Source organism: Macrotis lagotis, chromosome X (genome assembly GCF_037893015.1).
Source record: "Macrotis lagotis isolate mMagLag1 chromosome X, bilby.v1.9.chrom.fasta, whole genome shotgun sequence".
Taxonomy (NCBI): Eukaryota; Metazoa; Chordata; class Mammalia; order Peramelemorphia; family Peramelidae; genus Macrotis; species Macrotis lagotis.
Window position 1 is genome coordinate 603,572,616 of NC_133666.1, and position 17,920 is coordinate 603,590,535.

Below are 17,920 nucleotides of genomic sequence, written 5' to 3' on the forward strand. Positions count from 1 at the left end.
ATTTATGTATTTTGTTGTTTTGTTTTGAAATAAAACCAACTTTTAGTTCTAATAGATCATTGATTTTCTTATTTTCAATTTTATTAATTTCTCCTTTGATTATCAGAATTTACAATTTGGTAGTTAATTGGCAATCTTTAATTTGTTCTTTTTCTAGCTTTTTTAGTTGCAAATTTAATTCATTAATCTCTTTCCTTATTTTATTAATATAAAATTTAGAGATATGAAATTTTCCCCAAAAAATTGCTCTTGCTGCATCCTGTAAATTTTGGTATGATTTCTCATTGTTGCCATTTCTTTGATGATTGATTATTTCTATGATTTATTGTTTGATCCACTTAATCTTTAAAGTTAGATTATTTTAATTTCCAATTTTTGCTTTATCTTTCCATGATCCTTTATTAAATTTAATTTTTATTACATCATGATCTGAAAAATATGCATTTATTATTTCTGCCTTTCTGCATTTGATTGTAGAGCTTTCATGTCCTCCTAGTACTTGATCAGTTTTGATATAGGTGGTATGTACTATGGAGATCAAGGTATATTTTTTTCAATTCCCATTCAGTTTTCTCCAGAGGTCTATCATATCTAAGTTTTCTAAGATTTTATTCACCTTCTTAACTTCCTTTTTGTTTATTTTGTGGTTAGATTTATTGAGTTCTGAGAGTGGAAGATTGAGGTCCCCCATTGTTAAAGTTTTTCTGTTTATGTTTCTTTGTAATTTATTTGACTTCTCCTCTAAGAATTTGGATGTCTTGCCACTGGGTGCATACAGTGATTTAACTCCAAATATGGTGGAATAGAAACAGGAATTCCCAGAAACTCTTCTCCAGAACATTTCAAATGCCCTAAAATTATGACTAACCAAAATCTAGAATGGTAGCATCTGCAGAAAGAGTGTTTTCTGGCACAAGCAGCTTGGAAGATCTGTGGGAAGGTTGTTTCACGAGGACCAGGGTTGGAAAGGGCCACAGTACCTCCTGGGCCACAGTACATCCCAGGCCACAGTCATGCTGCACCTTAACAAACCAACTTCAGCTTTCCAGGAACAGCCATGGGGCACTGGAGTCCCTGGGGACACCTGGCAATTTCCAGGGATTCTTCTCAGCCTAGGGATTAGTAAGGATAATTTGGAAGGTCAAGCAGGAAAACGCTGCAACACCAGGGTGAACTCGGAGCCCAGTGCAACTCAGTAGTGCAGCCTCATCCTGAGAACCAGAATCAGCCTGTGGGGTTACCTGGCTGATGGTAATGGGGGATGGGGAGACTGAAGAGGTCTCTCTTCTATCCCTGGGACAGAACTCTATTGCTCTGCGCAAGCTCAGATCCAGGTTGCAGTCTGGGGCTCCGTGCAGCCATAGCAGAGCAGGTACCTCCTCCTCACAGCCCAGGGCAGAAGGAGAACCTGTGGTTATCCACAGACCAGAGCACAGGCCAGGAGAGCAGACAGACCCTCTCATAAATCCTTGAAGTAATTGAGGTCCCATGGGGGGGGTGTCCCCAAAATACTCAAAATCTTTGGAAACGTATTAAATCCAAGTCATAGACTGGGGAAAAGAATAAACAACAGAAGAAAAGGAACCTGGCTATAGATAATTTCTTTGTTTGGAGGATCAAAACACATTCAGAAGATAAATTAGTCAAAGCTTCTGTATTCCATAGCCTCCAAGAAAAATAGTAAATGGTTTCAGGTTATGGAAGAGCTCCAAAAAGATTTTGAAAATCAAGTAAGGGAGGTAAAGGAAAAAGCTGGGAAGATAAATGAGTGATGTAGGAAAATCATGAAAACCAAGACAGCAGCTTGGTAAAAGAGATACCAAAAAATACTGAAGAAAAAACATGTTAAAAATCAGTTTAGGTCAAATGGGAAAAGGACAATGAGGAAGAATACCTTAAAAAGAAGAATTGTTTAGATAGAAGAGAAGAAAAAGCTCTGAAGAAAATAATTCCTTCTGTTGTAGAATGGAATTCTGCGAAGCTGATGACTTTGTGAGAAGTCAAGAAATAATAAAACAAAACCAAAAGAATGAAAAACTAGAAGAAATGTGAAATATCTCATTGGAAATACAACTAACCTGGGAAAAGTGATTCAGGAGAAATAATTTAAAATTGTTTGGTTTACCTGAAAGATATGACCTAGATTTCCTTTTTAAAGAAATTCTCCAGAAAAATTGCCCTGATATCCCAAAAGTAGAAATAGAAATTGGGGGAATCTACCAATTACCTCCTGAAACAGATCAGCCCACCCACAAAAACAAAACAAAACTCCCAGGAACATTTTAGTCAAATTCCGTAACTCCCAAGTCAAAGAGAAAATATTACAAGCAGCCAGAAAGAAACAATTCAAATTTCATGCAACTACAATCAGGATTATACAGGACTTAGCAGCATCTGTATTAAGGGCTCTTTTAATATGATATTTCAGAAGGCAAAAGAACTTGAACTATAACTGAGAATCATCCAGCAAAACTGAACTTCCTCTTTCCGAGGAAAAGATGAACGTTTAATGAAATAGAGCACATTTAAACCTTCCTGTTGAAATGACCAGAGCCTAAGAGAAAGCTTTGTCTCTAAGTACAGGACTCAGGTTAAGAATAGAGGATGGACTGGAAGAGCAAATTATGAGGGATTTAAAGATGTTGAATTGTTTTTATTCCTGCATGGGAAGATGATTCTGATGATATTCATATGAAGCTTCTCGTTTATTAGAGCAGTTAGAAGGCACATATATAGAAAAGGATAGAGCTAAATATGAAGGCCTAATATATTAGAAAGATGGAGTTAATGAGTGAGAAAGCAATGTCCTGGGAGAAAGGGAAAGGAGAGGTAGAATAGACTAAGATATTTCATTTTAAAGAATCAAGAAAAATCTTTTGTAATGGAGTGGAATGGGGGGAAGGTGACTGGGAATGAGTGAGTTTTCATTCTCATCAGAAGTAACTCAGAGAGGAAATAACAAAAAACTCATTAGTGTATAGAAATCTTTCTTACCCTAAAGGAAAAACGGAAATAAAAGGGATGGGAGAAAGGGAACAAGGGGAGTGGAGGGGAAGGTGTTGGTGATAGAGGAGAGGGTAGTTCATGGGAGGGGGTAGTCAGATACAACATACTTTTGAGGAGGGACAGGATAAAAGGAGAAAGAGAGAATAGAATAAATGGTAGTAAGGAGGAATAGAATAGAGATAAATACAGTTAGCAAAAGCATCTGTGGGGAAACAATATTGAAGCAAGTTCTCTCATGGACCTATGATAAAGAATGTAATTCATCCCAGAGACAGAACTGATGGTATCTGAACACAGAATGAAGTATAAACTTTTTCTCTTTTTATTTTTCTTGAGATTCCTCTATGTTTGTGGGATGAGGGGGAATTATGTTTACTTTCACAAAACAAGACTGTTAAAATAAGATGAAAATAAATTTTTAAACATGATGTAACTTTGTTTCCTAAGGTACCTTTAAAGGTGATGTAGTTTCCTTCATTAAAACTTTTTAATGCGATCTCTTTTTGCTTTTGCTTTTTCTGAGATTAGGATTGCTTCTACTATTTTTTTCTTCCACTGAAACATAATATATTTTGTTCCAGCCTTTTAGCTTTACCCTATGTGTTTCTCTCTACTTCAAATGTGTTTCAGGTAACATAGGATCCATTCCACTCTGCTTCCATTTTATGGGAGAGCTCATCCCTTTCATAATTACCTTTAAGATTAATTCCATATTTCCCTTCATACTATCTTTCTCCATTTATTCTTTTCTTTTTTTTATCCCTCCTCACTAATGTTTTGCTCCCTTTAACTTTTCTTTTTAATTTGAGCTTTAAACTTTGACTTTTGCTTCCTTTTTATCAGTCCCTTCCTCCCCCCCCCCCAACTTCCTTGTGGAGTAGAATAGATTTTTAAACTTAATTGGGAATATATCTTATTTCTTCTCTGGGTCAGATCTATTGAGAGTAGCATTCTTTCCCTCTTCTGTGGAGGGTCTTTGTGCCTCTTCATATGTTGTTATTTATCTACTAATGCCTAGCCTTCTCCATTATGTTATTTATCCACTAATGCCTAGCCTTCTCCTCCTATTGTTCTTTCTTTTATGTCTTTGTTGTTTTAACCATTCTTAATATCTACAACCCCTTTGTCAAAATATTCTCCTTTTATCTGTCCAGATAAGAGGTACCATTCTCAAAGGTAAATTGATTGATTACTCTATTGACTGATAAATAGTATTGCCTCATAGTCACCAAGTTCCCTCCCTTCTTCTATCTCATTAGAAATACTTTTCTCAAGGGTCATAAATAGCATTGAATTATAATTGATTTATTCCACCCCCATTTTCAACTACCCTTCATGGACACAGTCTTCATGAGCCAAAGCATCATATAAAACAAAATGATTTCATCAACTCTTTATACCCCTCCCTCCTTGTCTTCCTCTCCCCCTCCCTCCTCCCCCCAACACACCTCCTCCAATTGGAGCCAAAGCATCAAGCAAAGTAAAATCATTTCAGGATCTTTTCATGTCCAGTCCCCTAATTATATTCTCCCCCTCATTACTATAATACTTCCTCCATAGCTCTACAGCCCTCCACAGCCAAAGTATTGGGTGCATTCTCTTCCTCTGTCTCTTTAGCACCCCAGCCATAGTACTCCAACCTTTGTTAAAGTATGGATTAATGCAGCATTACTTCCAAATCTGTTTATGTCCAGCCCTTCTAAGAATCCTTGCCCCTCTGTCCCTGTTGTACTACAACCCTCTTTAACTAAAGATGGAACAGTGGATAGAACACTGGTCTTGGAGTCAGTACAGAAGTGCCAATCCAGCCTCAGATAACTGACTCTTCCTAGCTTTGTGACATTCAGTAAGTCACTTAACCATGATTTCTTCATATCCTGGGTCATTTCTAGTCACTCTGATCCATTATCTGGCCACTGGACTCAGATGGCTCTGGAGGAGAAACTGAGGCTGGTGAGAGTAGCACAGCACCGCCCTGCACTCAAATCTAATTCACACACTTGTCATGACACCTCCCTAATTGGTGATTTGAGAAGGAAGCACCTCCCTGTACTCTTTGAGAAGAAAGAACAATGTTTAGTAAAATAAGGTCACTTCCTGATTTAATTATTATAGAGTCTCTAAGAACCTTCCCTCCCCTTTTCTCTATAGGAAATAAATCAACATTGCATTTATGTCCCATTTATACCCATGTGCTCTAAGTTACAAGACCTTTAACTTTATTCAACCCTTTAACTATCCTAAGAGAAAAACAATACTGAAGAGATATTGGTGTTATCTTCCCTTGTAGGAATGTACACAGTTTCATGTTCTTGACCAGTATTTTTCCCCCTTTCTGTTTACATTTTATGCATTTTTTTGAGTCTTACATCTGAAGATCAAATTTTCTGTACCTTTCTGGTCTTTTTATGAGGAAATTTTGGAAGTCATTTCATTGAACATTCATATTTCCAGAACATACTGAATTTTGCAAGGTACTATATTTTTGGTTGCATTCCAATGTCCTTTACCCTCTGATATTATTTCAGGTCCTTGGATCCTTTAATGTTGAAGCTGCTAAGATGCTGATTGTGCTTCCTTTCTATTTAAATTGCTTCTTTCTCACTGCTTAAAGTATTTTCTCCTTTAGTTGAGAATTCTGGAATTTGGTTGGGATATTTCTTGGTCTTTTTATTCTGGATTCTCTGTAGGTGTTCAGTGTATTTTTTCAAGGGTTATTTGTCTTCTTGAATTAGTGCAGTAGAACAGTTTGACCATTATAATTTCCTGAAAGATATTTCCCATGCTCTTTTATTGAGCTAGACTTTTTTGATCTCCTGAATCTATTTTCCAGATTGATTTTTTCCCAAAAGCTACTTTATATTTTCTTGAATTTTTTCAGCCTTTTGATTTGGTTTGATGGAATCCTGGTTTCTCATCTTTTTGTCCAATTGTAATTTTTAGTTATTTATTTTCTAAAGTTAACATTTGTGTTTCCTTTTCCAGCTGGTTAATTTTACTTTTAAATGAGTTATCTTCCTTTTCCAGGTGGTTGATTTTACTTTTTGCTGAGTTAACATTCCTTTTCCAGTTAGTTGATTTTATTTTTTTTATGAGTATCATTCTTTTTCCACTTCATCATTTTTTTCTTTTAAAGGAGCTGATTTCTTCAGTCAATTTTTCATAATTCTCCTGCCTGACTCTCATTTTTTTATTTTTATTTTTCCTTCTCTTTTTTGGTTTTTAAATGTTTTTAAAGCTCTTCCATGAGGTTTTGGATTTGAGTCCAAATTAATAAACTCCTTTAAAACTTCCCATCTAGTTAATTTTCATTGTTTTCTTTTTCTGAGGTGGCCTTTTTATCTTCTATTTCTTATAGTAGTTTTCTATGGTTAATGTACTTTTTTGTCTTTTTGTTCATTTTGAATGTTTAAGCTCTGCTCCAGGGGTAAAGAGAAAATAGTTTCAAGCTTTTTGCATTGTGGCCAGGATTTGGATCCTGGCTTATCACTTGCTAAGGTGTTGTCTGTGGAACCTAGGCCTTGCCTAGGCAGAGGTTTGTCCCTTCCTAGTCCTCTCCATTGCTTCAATGTTCCAGGGATCAGCCTTTTTTCGGGAGTTGGAACCCTCTCTGGCCAGCTCTCTAGCTGAGCTGGGACCTGGGCTGTGTTGTGGCTAGAAACCTCCCTTGGCTTTCCTGCTCTCCTGAGCCAGGCTGTATTTTTCCTTTTTCCCCCAAAGAGACAGACCTCCACTGAAGATCCTTTATGTCTGGCGTTGTGAACTTATTTTGTCCTTTTTTTGTGGGATTTATAGTTTTAATATCAATGTAGAGGCTTCATTTAACATTTTGTAGGATAAAGCTCCCGGGAGTGTGCTAGCTTCATGCCAGAAGCTCCATCCTAGAAGTCTAAAGCTGAGATTTCTATTACAATATTAATAATGGTGGTGATAATGGGCACCCTGGTTTTTACCTCTTAACTTATTGGGAATACTTCTAGTTTATCCCCATTACATATAATGTTTGCTCATGCTTTTACAGAAAAAAAATATCATATAGTTATGATCACTATTGCTTTAAAAGTTGCTTTAAGATACATGTCTTTCCTGTGCCATTTTTTCTGGGTTTTGTTTTGTTCTGATAGATGAATTTTATTTTTTTTATTCTGTTGTTGCTCATTTTCCCTTTTCCCTTCATTTGTTTTTTTTTAATATTTTATCCAACTCTTGTTAAAGGATTGATTTGAACTCATTCATACTAGAAAGAAGCCTTTTTTCTTATAGAATATGCATAATTTTGAAGGCATATGATTTTAGGTTGCATTTTGTTTCTTTTCACGTTTTTAATGATTTTTCAGGTTTTACTTTTGTTTCAAGTCGAGGGAATTGTACTGAATGATTCTGGAATTTCTTGTTATGTGATCTGAACTTTTCAAGCAGTTTGTTTGCATTACTTTGCAAAGATTTTTCTGAATGAATAAGTCCAATTTCCTTTTCAAGTGATGTTCCATACATTCTGAAAATTTGGATTATATCTTTTGAGAAATATGTCTCTGAAAAGTATTTCAGAGGCTATAAATCTCTCTAATCCCTTCACTTTTAGATGAAATAATTTAGGTCAAGGGAGTACAATTACTTGTAAAAATAATCAAGTTATCAGAAACCTGATTTGAACCCATGTTCTCTGACTGCAGAAATGTGTCTTTTTGTTGTTGTATCTTCAGTTTATAATATATGTAATTTTTATATGTTTTTTGAAATATTGTAAATAAGCCTTTTTTTCCCATCACAGTTTTCTGGGGAAAGTGAATTTGACTCTGTGTTTGAGACCTGTCTTCCAAGTCAGGTGACAATAGTGTTTGGATGATATTAATGGTAGAAGTAATAGTTGTAGTAGTGATCATTGTTTTTTTTGTTATCTAGACCTCATTTTTTCTCCCAATTTTTTCCATCTCTTGACTTTACACAAATTATTCTTTTTTTTCTTCCTGTATTCTATAATTCTGCCTTAATTTGTGTCATTCATATGGCAAAGTGGAAAGGCACTGGCCTGGAGAGAGATAGTGTTTAATTCCAATCAGGTCTCAGATTTGCTAGTTGTGTGATCCCAGGCCCTACAACCTTTTAGCCTCAGGATCTTCAGCATCTTATGTGGTTAAGAATAGCATGTTCCCAGGACTGTGTGGAGAGCCAATGAAATACTCTTTTCAAAGCTTTCAGCACTGGGCATGGAGTGTGGTGAACCCTTAGTACCTCTTGCCTCCCTCTGATCCTTTTTCTTTTCAATATAGCTAAATGAACCTCTTAATAATAAATAACCTTCCTGCCTACTTGAGTGAATTAACTCCAGGTCTGTTGATTTTAATACAAACTAATGAGAGTATAGTAGGAATGTTTCTGATTTTACAATGTATCGTTTTCTTGTTGCAATAAATTAAATCCCACATTTAGTTAAGCAGTAAATTTTATGGAAGGAAATCCAGTACAGTTGAGCGATTGCTGTACTGAATTCTTGTCATTCATTTCCCTCCTCAACCTTTCTAGTAGTTTTCCTCCTTTTTCCCTTTTCTCATGAACAAGACATTGCCTGGGAGTTATGTATTTTTTTTCTGAGCTCTTTTATTTTTGGTTTGACACTTAAGAAGATGAAGTGTTGATAGTTTTTATGATCTATTAAAACGTATATGTAACTATGTTCTGATGAATTCAGCATACAGAAAGTATGTTTTCTTTAATATTTTAATTAGCTTTTCATAGATGAGAGTAATTCTTGGAAATATTGTTTATATCTGAAGGACTTAGGGCTTTCAAAATATGGTTATGCTAATTCACTACTGTAAATAGGATTGAAATATGGTTTCAAATTTTATTTTTTAAGATCAGATATTTTCTTACTCCATTATATACTCTATAAAGTATTATTTTAGTTGGTTGATTAAGAAAATAACATTTTCATTTTATTGGATTTGTTTTTGCATGAATACTGAATAGTCCTCACTTATTTTTTTCTTTTAGAGTATTTAGGGTATATTGTATATATTAAAGGATTTCATTTGCATTAATAGTGTTTTTTTCATTTTCTATTTATTTTGAAGTGAATGCCCTTTCTTTTTGTTTTGACTTTGTTCAAATATAATTTTTATTTTTTGCATGCTCATTATATAACTTGATATTTAACAGTAGTTGATTGCTGCCATTGTTTCCTTTGCTAATTCACTATAGTTTTCTAAGCAAGCCCTCATTTTATCAGAAAATAAATTTTATTTCTTCCATAAATACATACACACATCTATAATTATATACACACACACACATACTCATGCTTAAATCTCATATCTAGTGGCTGTCACTAACATATCTAGAAAATATCAATTAAAATGGTGAAAGGGAGTATACTTTTTTAAGAGTTTTTTTGGTTTGTTTTCCTCCCACAGCTCTTAGGAAAGTTTCTAATATTTCCCATGAAAAATAGTATTAGCTCTTGGTTTTAGAGGTTTTTAAACCAAATTAAAAACTGGCCTTTCTTTGCTTTATAAGGTTTTTCTTTTTAGGCAAAATTAAAATTTGAAATTGAAAGTAATGGGATTAATTTTCCCAATCTTGAACCTTCTTTATATCCCTAGAAGAAATCAACCTTCATTAAAATAAAATAAATTTTTCTTTAACCTCATTTAAAAATTATTCATTCAAATCATTAAGAAAATTGGTCTGGGGGTAGCTAGGTGGCGCAGTGGATAGGGCACTGTACCTGAGTTCAAATCCAGGCTCAGACAATTAATAATTACCTAGCTGTGTGGCCTTGGGCAAGCCACTTAACCTCATTTGCCTTGCAAAATTCTAAAAAAAAAAATTGGTCTGTATCTCTCTTTTTATTCATTTTCCCCTACTTTTGTTATTATGATTAGGTATAATGATCACTTAACCTCAGTCTGCTTTAGTTTCTGTAAAATGAGGATAATAGCATCTGTTTCCTAAGCTTGTTGTGAGGATAAAGTGAGGTATTTATAATATTTTAAAGTTCTTTGCAAACCTAAAAGAATTATATATGCATTTTTCTATGGACATATGTATAGACATACATATCTATGCTAGCTATTATTATAATAATGATTATGCAGTAAGTCCTAATGTTTTGACCTTTAATAGTTTAAAACTGTTCTGAGAATTTAGAGATGGTCCTTTGTTTCATATGTTTTGTTTTTTTAATTTTCATTTTTATGAATAATTTATGTAAGTATACTTACAAGGTTGTTTAAATTTTTGATGAAATCAAATGGAAATCCATTTGGACCAAGTTCTTTCTCTCACTCCTTTGGTGGTACTTCTTATATTTGTACTTACATTTTTCTTTTTGATGACATATTAAATACCTTATTTTATTTTTTTGTTAATTTAGTCATTTTCATGTTTCTTTAGACAATATTTCATTTCATTTACACTTTCCCTTTTTTGATAACATATAACTATATAAATAACACATATTTCATATATTTTATGTTGGGAATGTCATTGTTTAGAATTATGTCTGAAATCTGTTTCAGGGACAAGTAGGTGGCTCAATGGCTCAGAACCTGCATTCAAATCCAGCCTCAGACACTTAATAAATGACTTGGACATGTCACTTAGCCCATTGCCTTAAATAAAATTTTTAAAAAATGAAATGTTTCAAGAATTTCTGAAAAGTTTTTTTTTTTTTAGTTTCTTTGCAAGGCAATGGGGTTAAGTGGCTTACCCAAGGCCACACAGCTAGGTAATTATTAATTGTCTGAGGCCATATTTGAATTCTGGTACTGCTGACTCCAGGGCCAGTGCACTATTCACTGTGCCACTTAGCTGCCCCTGAAAAGTTTTTTTAACCTTATTTTTATTGGGTTTTTTGTTTGTTTGTTTTTTGCAAGGCAGTGAGTTTAAGTGACTTTTCCAAGGGCTTCTTTGACTCTGGCTGGGCAATTATTAAGTGTCTGAGATTGGATTTGAACTAAGGCCCTCCTGATTCCACTGCTCCTCCTAGGTACCACCGAATAGTTTTGACTTACAAAGATATCTTTTTTTGGAAACATTTTTTGAGGAAGCCTTATGATCTCGCGAATATTTTTTTCATTTTTTGCATATTTTAGTTAATTATAAAATAATAAAGATGTTGTCCATTGTTGAATATCATTTGGAAAATTTTACTTTCCTTATCAATTTCTTCCTGCTGTTTTAGGCATGGTTTATGTATTGTATAAAAATTTTATAGAGGTACGAGATGGCATATCAACATGAATTTGACATTTTCTTTATAACCAACAAAAGTATTCACTACTAAGATAAAGTGATTAAATCCATATTTGCTGTTTAAGGGGACTTTCTCTGCCAATCATGATGTATTTCAGGTACTTTGTTTGCATATATTATTCTGATGGATGCAACAAATCCTGGAACAATATACAACATCAATCAATATTTATTAAAGATGTATTAATTTGGGGCGGCTAGGTGGCACAGTGGATAGAGCACTGGCCCTGGTCAGGAGTACCTGAGTTCAAATTTGGCCTCAGACACTTAATAATTACCTAGCTGTGTGGCTTTGGGCAAGCCACTTAACCCCATTTGCATTGCAAAAACCTAAAAAATTGATTTTATGAATTGAGAGTAAGCATTTAAGGATAATGTTGATATTATGATCATCTGACACTGGAAGGATGGCCATATTTTCCAACAGATACAGGGAATTTTGAAGGAGAATTTTGGGAGAAAGATAACGATTTTAGTTTTAGTGATGTTATTTTGAGATGTCTCTGGGACATAAGTTTGAAATGTCTAATAAGACAACTGATGACATAGAGCTGAAGTTTGGAAGAAGTTTAATGTGTAAATGTTGAAATCATTAACATAGAGACAATCTTTAAACTTCCATGAGCTACTGAAATTACCAGAAGAAAAATATATCAAGGGAACACAGAAGATAGGGAATCCTCATCCTTTTCTTTTATTTTTAAAACCCTGAATTCCATTCTTCCCTCTCTTCCCTTCCTACCTCCCACTCATTGAGAAGGAAAGCAATTGAATATGAGTTATACATGTGTAGTCATGCAAAACAACTCTAATAATCATATTGTGGGAGAAACCATAGACACCCCCCCAAAAAAGTCATGATAAAGTTTAAAAAAGTATTCTTCAATCTGTATTCAGACACTATCACTTCTTTTCCCTGGGACTGAGTAGCATTTTTTAGCATAAATCTTTCAGAGTTGTTATAGATCATTATATTGCTGGGAAAACTGAGTCATTCCACAGTTGATCTTCTTGTGATGTTACTTTAATCTTGTACATAGTCTATTTCCCTTTGCATCTGTTCATAGACTCTCCATCTTTTTCTGAGTCCATCTTGCTCTTCATTTCTTATAGCAGAATAGCATTCTATCATAACAAAATAACCCAATTTGTTCAGCCATTCCCCTAATTGATAGACATCTCCTCAGTTTTCTTATTCTTAGTCACTAGAGAAGAACTAACTTTAAATATTTGTGTATACATAGGTCCTATTCCTTTTGTTTATTAACTCTTTTGCTATATAGCCCTAGTAGTCATTATCTTCAATTTGATCAATTCTAATTTTTAAGGAATTATTTTCTTCAGTGAGATCTATACTTTTTTCCATTTGCCTACTTCTGCTTTGAGAGAGAGTGTTTTGTTTTTTGGCTACAGTGAATTTTTCTGTCTTTTTCTATTTGGCCAATTCTATTTTATAACGCATTTTTCTAGTCTACTTTTTAAGTTATTTTCTGTAGTATTTTTTATGTCTCTTTTACCAAGCTGCTTATTCGTTTTTTCATAATGTTCTTATATCACTCCTATTTCTTTTCCCAATTTTTCCTCTATCTATCTTACTTGATTTACAAAATCCTTTCTGAACTCTTTCATGACTTGAGGTCAATTTGTATTTTTCTTGGAAGCTTTGGATCTAGAAACTTTGACTTTATTATCTTCTTCTGAGTGTGTTTTGTTCTTCTTATCATAGTATCATTTTATGGTCAGAAATTTTTTGTTGTTGTTTGCTCATTTTCACAGCCTTTGACTTGAATTTTAAAGGACTCTGCTTCCAGAGTGGTGGTCTCACAGCTTCAGGATTCAGGGGTTTTGTGCAGCTGTTTTCAGAGATATTTTTAGAGACCTTAAATTTTTATTTCTCCCAAGGGGGTATGACCTATGAGAGGTATTTCCTAAAGTTTCATGGCCTGGGCTTGGGTCTGTCAGGGATCACAAGTTAGACCTTGTAAGGTCCCTGCTCCCCTGTGCCCACAAGTTCCTCCTCACCAGTACTGCCACCCAGGGCTGTGCCTGGTTGCCAGTATGTGCAAAGCAGCTGATTTGACTCAGGGCCAACAAAGAGATCCCTGAAATCTCCCTCTTGACTACTTGGTCAAACCCCCTCACCCTCTGCAGATGGCCCCCATGACCTACTCTGCTTCTCGTCCTAGTGCAACACAATTTTTCTGTTTACAAGTTGTCTTGGGCTGTGTGTTCTGCTTCTGTAGAATTTGTTTAGTTGAGGCAGCTAGATGGCACAGTGGATAAAGCACTAGCCCTGGAGTCAGGAGTACCTGGGTTCAAATCCGGTCTCAGACACTTAATAATTACCTAGCTGTGTGGCCTTGGGCAAACCACTTAACCCCATTTGCCTTGCAAAAACCTAAAAAAAAAACAAAAAAAAAACCAATTTGTTTAGTTGTCTCTGCATCCACTTGTAATTCTCCTTGATGCTTGCTCCTCTGGTTTCTCCTGTTGCTCCTTTCTCTTGCTTCTCCTCTCCCACGCACCATCTCTCCTTCCCAGGCTTACTTTGCTGGAGCTTTTCTGGATTTTTGACAAACTCTTGAAAACCAAAAATATTTCCGAGCTACTGTTGAATGTATTTAGAGTTGGTTTTAGAGAACTTTCTAAAAACGAAAGCATTAACACATGCATACACTCAAATGGTTCTTTAAGGCAAACAGATTTTCCCCCCCTCTTGATCTCATGCTCCTTGATTATTTATTTACTGTTATCTATTAGATGTTTTCCTAAACTGTTTGGGTTCCCTAAATCCTGGTCATTTACTCCTTTTACTCTAAACAATATCATCTCCTTGTCTTATTGACTCCAATGTCTTTTCCCACATTAGCTTAAACTCTGTTCTTCTGCCAAATTGATGCTGCTTAAAACAGAGGCCTCTCTATAGATGCCAGCCTCCCCTCCCCATTCATTAAATTCCTCTGGCTCACTATTACTTGTAGGATCAAATATAATCTCCTATCTGATCTTTAAAAACCCTCATAATCTGTTCTGCTTTTCTAGTCTTCTAGTTGTTAAGTCATTGCACCAATTTTCTTTCACAAAGTGTCATTTGTAAAGTATATGAATTATTGATTCAAATTTGTAGGAATAAACCATTCTTCATCTGATAAATGATCAAGAATATAATTAGACAGTTATCAGTGTAATAGATCTGAGTTATCTACAGCGATATAAGAAAACATTCTTTGTCACTAATTACAGTAATGTATGGGGGCGGCTAGGTGTCCTAGTAGATAAAGCACCCGCCCTGGAGTCAGGAGTACCTGGGTTCAAATCCAGTCTCAGACACATAATAATTACCTAGCTGTGTGGCCTTGGGCAAGCCACTTAACCCTCTTTGCCTTGCAAAAAAAAACAAAACCTGAAAAAAAAGTATGTTAAAATAATTCTTAGGTTTCACCTTACAACCATAAAATTGGCAAAGTTGACATAAAAAGGAAAATACCAAATATAGAAGGAGTTGTGGGAGTAAAGATTAAGAAGGTTAGAAAAGCAGAAGACCAGATAAGACAAACACATTATTTCCCTCTTGTTCTCATACTACTTGATTATTTATACACTATTATTGGACATTTTCCTTAATTGTTTGAGTTCCCTAAATCCTGAATCATTTTCTCATTTTACTCTAAACAATTTCATTTAGTGATCTTATTGCCTCCTCTGGATTTAATTATCATCCATTCATAAATATTTCTCAGAGAAGTTTGAAGATCCTAACCTTCCTCCCTCCAATGAATATCTTCATTTTGATCTCAAACTGAATTGACATGTTAAATAATATGTCTAAAACACTATAGTTATTACCCCACCCCACCCCCTGAAAATCCAAACTACCTTTTCCTTCTCTATTGTTCAGGACAGTATTATTGTCTTAATCACCCCAGCTTGTAGCCTCAATGCCAACCTTGCCTTTTTATTCTTATCCACATAACCCATTCTTTTGCCATCCTGCTGCAGACCCTCATTACCTCATTCCTGACTGGCTATTGCAGTAGGCTTCTGGTTGATTTTCCTGTCTTAAGTCTTTTCCCACACTACCTCAAGCTCTGTTCATCTGCCAAATTGATTTTGCTTAAAACATAGACCTCACTACCTATCTATCGCTGTTTCCATCAATCTCTCCTCTATCTTATGTGTGTGTGTGTCTATGTCAGCCCAAACTAAACCACAATTTCCTCATTTACCCTCATAATCAGATAGCTCCTCCCCTCCATAAGAATCCTCCTTGAACAACATTTTAAGTTTGAGCTATACTGAAGTCTCCAGATCAATTTATGCTACTGTTCAGAGTAAGATGCTGATGTATGAAATGGAAAAGGAGGATAGGCATGATGTCAGAGCAAAGTGTGAGAAGAGTTAGATGTATTTGCATAGTTCTCATAATAAAGGAACTCTACAAAGCTAGGCAATGTGGTTAGATTGATGTTGTTTTGCAAGTTATAGAACTTTTTCATTTCAATAGGAATTATTGACTTGTGATTGCATTTTACTGTCTTGCAGATTATTCAACTTTATGTGTAAAAAGTGTCTTTCTCGTAATACAAATGAGCAGAAAACTGATTTGTTAAATATTTCTTCTATTCAGGATTATAATGATGAAATCAGGCAAGCACAGCTCCAAGAACTGACATATTTGAATGGTGGTTCAGAAAATGCAGATGTTCCTGTTGTTCGTGGAAAACCACCAATAAGGGCACGGGGAGTGCCAACTCCTGCATTATCCAGGTTGGTGCTTCCACATCTCACTTAATTTTAATTAATTTTATTTTATTGACTTCTTTTCATATTTAAAGGTTTTTAATTTTTTTCTTTTTTAATCTTAACTAATATCATCCTTGTCCTTTGCAATTGAAAATGATAGTGCTTGTTGACCATGGTTACATAAAGTCCCATTTGATTTGTTATTTTTTTCTAGTTGTGGTACACCTGTGTTAGAAAATCCTTACAGCTCTTTCCATTTTTGGAGAGCTCTAATCACCAGATTTTCCTTGTATCATACTTAACTTTTTTCTCTTTATGATTTGAACCTATTATTCCTAGTTCAGTGCATCGGGAGTCAAGCAGAAAAAATCTAATCCCACTTTCATATGAGAGCTTTTCAAATACTTAAGGCAACTATCACCACCCCCCCTTCTCCCCCATTGCCCCCAAGTCTCTTAGCATAGTGAATAGGGCTCTGAGCCAAGAGTTGGGAAGAACTGTGTTCAGATCCATCCTTAATTCAGTCTCTGGGCCAGTTATTTAACATCTGCCTTAGTTTTGAAATCCAAAAATGGGAATAACTCTAGCACCTATTTTACAGGGTTGTTATGAAGATAATTAAAACATTAGTTATGCACTTATCATGGTGCCGATGATTCTTTTCTCTTCCCTCTGCAGATTAGGCATCTTCATTTCTTTACAAATCCTTTATATTACTTGAACATTCCTGGTTGTCTAATTCTGTATGCTTTCTAATATATCAGTGTTCATTGGTAACATATGTCACGGGAACTGAACTGAATTAATGACTTACGAGTCAATTTTTTAAAAATAAAATATTTATTATATCTGACCTCTGGTAACAGATAAAAACTTGAAAAGTCTCTGCCCTCATGGAATTTAAAGTACTCTTCCAGGTGTTAATTACAGGAAGATGGCAAGGATAGTTTACATTATAGAATGTGAAACATTAGCTTATTCTGGTCTGAGATTGCATAGACATTTTGGAGTAATTGAACATAGTATTCTATATGTGATCTGAGGGTACAAAAAGACTCATTCATTTCTGAACATTATTCATCTTTTTAAAAGAATTTTCATTTTTTGTTGTTTTTACTTTCTAAATTTCTCTATTTCTCCTCCCTTTCCCTTCCCAGCATGCCATTCTGTATGACAAATTATTTTAATAGAAAACAGGGTGGGGAAGGGAGAAGAGAAGACAAAATTAGTAAAACTTATCATTCTATTAGAAAAAATGTGGAAAGTATGATGATCTCCATGAATTTGATCATTTAGTAAAGAATTAAATTAAACATGGTGTTAATCTCCAGAAGTGTCCTAATAAGGGATAAATGTCTTAAGAAAGTACAAACAAGAATTACGTTAACATTTATTTAAATTTCTCTAAAGTTTGCTGATTATTTTCAGGCATACTAGAAAGTTGGACCTTCAAAATGAAGTTTTAAGAGGAATTTTTATATAATTCCACTATTAGAAGACAGGATCTGAAAGATCTGCCTGTCCCTCAAGGCAGTGGCCCTCAATCCAAAGTGGAGTTGGATAGCAGACATTCCTAAAATGTATGTCAGGGGGACATGCCAGGGAATGACTCCAGCTCAGGATTTTTGTGTATTAGTTATCCTAAGTCTCCATAAAGCATATGCATCTTACCCCTCCTGGATGTCGGTGCCCAGTGATTTTTAATTTGTTATTAGAGGTCAATAAGCAATATTCCATTCCTAGGGATCCACTGCTCAACATTTTCTCATTTCTCTTCTTTAAAGGCTATTGTTGTTATACATTCTTGCTTCTCAAAGAGAACTAGTGGCATCAGACCCATGATGTCTTTATTTGTATATGAACTGGATTTAAATGAGACAGAGTAGTACAAAGTCATCAACCTTATTCTCTCCAG

General features: G+C 34.9%; 1 protein-coding gene across 8 annotated transcripts in view; it reads left to right on the plus strand.

Moving 5' to 3' along the window:
- Positions 1–17,920, plus strand: part of KHDRBS3 (KH RNA binding domain containing, signal transduction associated 3) — a 291,640-nt gene that overhangs the window by 112,597 nt on the left and 161,123 nt on the right. For all 8 annotated transcript variants that reach the window (XM_074202590.1, XM_074202591.1, XM_074202593.1 and 5 more), the window contains exon 5: positions 15,890–16,029. In XM_074202590.1, the coding sequence (XP_074058691.1) occupies positions 15,890–16,029 (140 nt within the window). The remainder of the gene's footprint in view (positions 1–15,889; positions 16,030–17,920) is intronic.